The sequence below is a fragment of the Squalius cephalus genome, assembly GCF_949319135.1.
Source record: "Squalius cephalus genome assembly, chromosome: 8".
In the NCBI taxonomy this organism is placed as follows: Eukaryota; Metazoa; Chordata; class Actinopteri; order Cypriniformes; family Leuciscidae; genus Squalius; species Squalius cephalus.
In genome coordinates this window covers 45,457,699-45,463,989 of record NC_137129.1, presented here as the reverse complement: position 1 = coordinate 45,463,989, position 6,291 = coordinate 45,457,699, and the positions used below count along the sequence as shown (strand labels likewise).

Genomic DNA, 6,291 nt, shown 5'->3' with positions numbered 1-6,291 from the left:
TAACACATGTTCTGAACCCTAACCTTACAGGCTAAAGTCAAGGTGAACCGCTGCTTATACTGTGAGCTGAAACACACATATATCCCCTGTATTTTATTATATTCTTACTGAGAAACAGCTGATTGAATTATGCAAATATATAATTAGAAGATGACTCTTTTTTTTTTTTTTTTTTTTTTTCTTCTGGTGCTTTTTCTGTTCATATATTTTGTATTTTCACATAATAAATGTCTATATTGCATATTTTTGTTATCTTGCAGTAATGTCCTTTTGCAAATAAAGTCTTTATTGCAGCAATTCTGTCTCTGTCTTTGTTTTTTCACTGACCGTACATATAAAGCATCTGAGATGGGTCTTTTTTTTATTGAATTTCTGCAGCAAAAGACCTAAACCTGAAGAGGCTTCAGAAGAAACTGCAGTGCAAAACACAATCTATGATCAACACAATATACTGTCTGTTGTATAAGGGCAGACCTGACACATGTAAAATAATGCAGTTTCTGATGTTAGTGTTTTTATGACATTCTGCTGTGACATATGTTAGTGCTTTGAAAAATGATTTGATTTTGAGACATGTTTGCAGTGTTTTGGTAGACATAGTGTATTGTTGCTAGTGTATTATTGTATTTTGAAGTTTAGTTTGCAATGTGTGATTTTGAGCATGAAATTAACCGTTTTGACAATTGTGTGTTGTAGATGTGTTTGTGCGTTAAGAGTTTAGGAAATTTGTTAAAAGTATTGAAAAAATTGTCATAGCGATTGTAAAAAACTGTAATCATATTTAACTAAATGATTTGCATGGTTTTATACATTGCTATATCACCAATAAGGATCATAAATATTTGTAGACCTGGACAGATTTGCTTTGATGTAACAGCCATTAAATCTGTTACGCAAAAAATGCACTTTGTCAAGCCAAAAATAGTTTTTAAAGTAAATGGGTGTGTCTGGCAGAAATGATGGGCGGTTACAAAATATATAGTCACATGACAATAAAAGTGTTTAATTGCCAAGATAAAGGGGGTGGCTCATCTTACCCCACTCTCTGTGTTTTTATGTAAACAACATTCAGAAACTGTACTTGAAACTAAATTAATAAAGATAAAAAAAAAAACATTATTAAATAAATCTGAGAATGTTCCCTGATCATGAGTCTGACCTGTGTAAATGATCATCAGTGATTTCCAACATCATTAACTCTCTCTTTACTCTCTTTCTGCTCACACAATACAGTTATTTCAAATCCATTTACAGCTGTCAAACATGCTAATGTACAATCACCTGCTAATCATCATAAAATAACCCAGCGCTTGTGTTCTGCCTCACTGACCCCATGATCTAAACACGACACGTTCGCTTACTCACTACAGTGATTACAACACTTTTAATATAGTGTTAATCACAAATGATTGACTGGATGAAGCGCTGAAACATCAAATCAGCATCTCGCATCTTAGGTAATCGCATCAGACGAGTCAATAAGTGTCTTGAAAACGTCTCGATGTGAAGCTGAGCTGTTCAAACGCCATCAATGATTCCCGCATAACACACACACTCGTTTACTGTCAACCACGGTGGACTTCAGGATGGGATGTGCATGGGTTTATGATGCTATGGTGTACAGTATATCTGTAAGATAGGACAATCTTGACCTGGAAACCCACCCTTAGTTAACCTGTCAGTTTCTCTTCACTCGTTCATAATATCAGAGGAATAAACCACAAGTTATTATATAGCTGAGTCATTCAGCTGGATCTCAATCACTGATAAAATAACATGCTAACTGATAAATGACTGATAAATGACTGATAAATGACTGATAAATAAGCAACTAAGGCGATAAAATAATCTTAAAAGGTCAAATTTTATGAATATGAATAAATGTTTTGAACCCCAAATTCAAAATAATGATTATATATATATTTTGCATACAGATAATTTATTGTTATTCATTTTATTTATTTATTGTGAGTTTAGTTTCATGCCTATTTAACTGCGCAAAAAAATTGTTTAGTATTAGTAAAATAATAATTGTAAGATGTATTTTATATTTGTATATTTGATAAAAGCAATAAGGAAAAACATTTGAAACGAAATTTGCATAAATTTAATCCAGCAAATTCAAAGAACATGAAAAAGAAATCATGGAATATTACAAAAGCCTATATACACTACTTTTTTTAAGTTTGGGGTCTCTTCTGCTCAGCAATACATTTATTAGATCAAAAATACAGTAAAATTTGTGAAATATTATTGTAATGTAAATCATCTGTTCTCTGTGTGAATATATAGTAAAGTGTCATTTACTCCTGTGATCAAAGCTGAATGTTCAGCATCATTACTCCAGTCTTCAGTGTCACATGATCCTTCAGAAATCACTCTAATATGATGATCTGATGATCAAGAAACATTTATGATTATTATCAGTGTTGAAAACGGTTTCTTATTTGTGTGGAAACTGACATATTTTTATTTTTTTTATTTTTCAGGATTCTTTGTTAAATACTTTCTTTGAAAATATTTTTTGGTTATAAAAAATATCTTTTATTCAGCAAGGACACGTTAACATTTTTAAAAGTGACATTTATAGTGTTACAAAAGATTCTATTTCAGACACATGCTGTTCCAAAGAACACAAGAGAAGCATGTGTCTGAAATGGAATCTTTTGTAACACTATAAATGTCACTTTTAAAAACGTTAACGTGTCCTTGCTGAATAAAAGATATTTTTTATAACCAAAAAATATTTTCAAAATGCAAGAATGCACAGATATGATTACCTGCCCTTTCCAACCAGACAAACCTTGATCTCACACCTTGAGTCTAACCTGTCAAAACGGCATATGCGTGAGTGTGTGTGTGTGTGTGAGGGATGTCAGTGCTAAAGGTCACCATGTGAAAGTCACTGCCAGTATTTATTGGCATCTCCTGTCATCACTGCATCTCTTCATCTCTGAGAGAGAACACACACTTATCTCAGCACTTCCCTGAGCGCCGGTCCACTACTCGATCCCCCTGCAGTGTGAGGATGAAGCTGAAGCTGAAGCTCCCGAACCCGGGTCTGGATGAGCGGATCCCCTCTCACGCCGAGCTGGAGAAGCTGGAGCTGGAGGAGGCTGGAGAACGCCCGCAGTGGGACAACAAGACCCAGTACATGCTGACCTGTGTGGGCTTCTGTGTGGGACTGGGGAACGTCTGGAGGTTCCCGTATCTGTGCCAGAGCCACGGAGGAGGTGACACACACACACACACACACATTTTCAAAAGTGCATTTATTCAAATTGCTTAGAATCAGCATAAATGTGTTCATATGTATTCAGTTGAAAAGTATGAATATGGTTGAAATGAAACAAGCAATATTCAGTTAAAATGCATGAGATTGAAACAAATTAAATGTATTGATGATAAATATATGAACCTGGTTATTGTGTATTTAAAACACAAATCTGACAAATTTGTTTGTGTTAAAACTGTGTAAGTCGAAAGTTTTATATGCAATTCAAATACATAAATCTTAAATATTTTTTGAGTGCACTAATGTCTGAAGTCTCAGTTTGTTTGAATCAGTGATTTTTAGTGCATGTATGAAGTCAGTTCTGCTCAAGTTCATAATTAAATTAACTAGCAACATCATCCACTGTTCTAACTGCAAAAACTGACAGACTTCATGTTCAACACGACATCTATTAGTATTTCAAACCCAATAACAGTTGTTTTTGTGCTTCATTTACCATCAAAGCCACTTGACTTGATGTTTTGCATGTAATATAATGACATTAAGACATTTTTATGATAGTTTTTAAGGAGCGGTGCATGAAAATATTTGATTTAGAGAAAAAAATTTGCTTGTAAATTTTGTAAATATATCAATGTATTAAAAGCAATTCGTCTAAAAGTGTTTCTGGGAATAGTACATAGTACAACCCATAAACACTCCAATGTTTGTTAGCTTTTTAAAGATGGAAGTGATGTAATTCTGTGTGTTTTCATACGCATATGATGGATCCACAGAAAGACCACTATAAACATGCCTCATAAAACCCAAAGGCTCGTAATGGGCTGAAAGCAGCCACTTAAAACGATTATAGTTAAACATTAATTCAACTTCAGGAGAGCGACAGATGCTTCCACTGCTAATGAACACCAGATTGATTTCGCTATTAAAACTGGACGGAAGTTTCCATTCAGAAATGCTGAACGTCTCCATGTGTCTGTTTGCTAGTTTAATATTGTCACGAACTGCTCTGAGACACAAAGGTTGAGGATCCAAATGCAGTACTTATTGAACAGATGTAATCCAAAGTACAGACAGGCAGTCCACACAAACAAACACAACAAGGCAGAGAACACAGGCAAAAGAGTAATCCACGGAACAGGCAAGAAATCCAAAAACCAAGAGGCAAGAAATCCAAAAACCAAGAGGCATGAAACCAGGGAGAATGTTCAGAATTGCAGTGTAACACTAAACAAGACTTCGCAGAGAATGAATGAGAAAACCAGGCGTATATGGGGTGAACTAAACAATGTAATGAGACACAGGTGAAGGTCATAATGGATGAAGAGTCCGGGCAGTGAGTTATGGAAAATGTATTTTCTGAGGGAATGACAATAGTTTGATATGGAGTGCCCTCTGGTGGCTCTCAAGGGCACTCCAGCTGGTGACCGTTACAAATATAGAGAAATAATTAAAGCTGCAAGCAGCGATGAAAGGGCTCTCGCACCCGTGCCACCGCCACCCAGTGGCTTTAGAAAGACAGAGCATGGTGGGCAATGTGCATTTAAGTAGGTAAATATAGGAGGAGTATGTCAAAGTCAGTTACAAAAATGTCCTTTATTATGGTGATAATAGCATACTTTATCACTCAGCTAAGCATTGCTAGCATGTTTAGTATGTTTCTAGCATGTTTAGAACACAATGGCATATTTTAGTATGTGGCTAGTACTGGATTACAGGGTAACTATGTCACTTCCTGTTGCCAGTGGGTGGCGCTATGACTATAACTGAATATCACCATGTAGATGTGTTCAGGGCAGGACTCTTGGTTTGGGGCAGATTGGACATTGTATGCTTAAGTTACAACAACTTAATTTATCACTTCTAGCATGCTTTAGCACTTAGCTAAGTGTTGCTAGAATGTTTTAGCATGTTTTAGCATGTTTCTAGTGTGTTACATAGTAAGTTTGGGGCAGATTGGACATTCCATGCCTGAGTTACAGCAAATTCCTATTTAATTGCATTAATAGCATGCTTTAGCTCTTAGGTAAGTGTTTGCTAGCATGTTTTAGCATGTTTCTAGTATGTTGTTACCATGTTTAGCACTTGCAACAGAGCACAACAGTGTTAAACATGTCACTTCCTGTTGCCAGCAGGTGGAGCTATGACTATAACTGAATATGAGCATGGTCATGTGTTCAGGACAGAACTCTTATCAAATGTGTGAAGTTTGGGGCAGATTGGACATTGTTTGCCTGAGTTACAGCAACTTCCTGTTTCATGGCGAAACATCAAAATTGGTCAGGCCGCCGAGGACCCGCCCTTCAACTAAAACTCAAGATGTTTGCAATTTAACGTCGCAAAGGCCTTAAGATTACACTCACCAAATTTGAAGATGATCAGATAAAAACTGTTGGAGGAGTTTGTTAAAGTATGAGGCCTGAAAATGGCAAAAACTGCACAAAAATCTGAGAGGAAGTTCAAAATGGCTGACTTCCTGTTGTGTTTAGGCCTATGCTCCAAGAGACTTTTTTGTAGGTATTGGGTCATTACATGTATGTACCGAATTTTGTACACATACGTGAAACGTAGTGGGAGGCGCACTCCGTTGAACGTTTATAGGTGGCGCTATCGAGCCATTTTGCCCCGCCAAATTCTGAAACCCATATCAGATGTAAATATTCGCCAGTTCTGATGCGTGTGCAAAGTTTTGTGAGTTTTCGATCATGTTTAGGCCCTCAAAAATGCGTTTCACTTTGGAGAAGAATAATAAGAAACGGAGCAATTCCAAGAGGGTCCTCTCACCATCGGTGCTCGGGCCCTAATTACTCTTCAAGTGGCTTTTATAGGGTAAATACAGTATATTCATCAAGATACACTTCCTCTATTATACTTTAAATGCCTAAAAAAATCATAAATACAGTCACTAGTAATGATTTCATGGTTTAATACTTTCGACCAATAGGTGGCGCAGTTATGAAATTGATGTGGTGTGGTCAGAGTGAGGTGACAATGACACATGCCAAGTTTGGTGTCAATATGCAAAAGCATTGCAGAGATACAGCCTCAGAGACATT

The 6,291-nt window shown here is 36.3% G+C and overlaps 1 protein-coding gene across 2 annotated transcripts in view; it reads left to right on the top strand.

The window, feature by feature from the left end:
• The first annotated feature begins 2,960 nt into the window (after positions 1 to 2,960).
• The window catches only part of slc6a19a.2 (solute carrier family 6 member 19a, tandem duplicate 2), a 43,150-nt gene continuing 39,819 nt past the window's right edge, over positions 2,961 to 6,291 (top strand). For both annotated transcript variants that reach the window (XM_079879886.1, XM_079879884.1), the window contains exon 1: positions 2,961 to 3,233. In XM_079879886.1, coding sequence (XP_079736012.1) covers positions 3,029 to 3,233 — 205 coding nt within the window. In that variant the 5' untranslated portion in view covers positions 2,961 to 3,028. The remainder of the gene's footprint in view (positions 3,234 to 6,291) is intronic.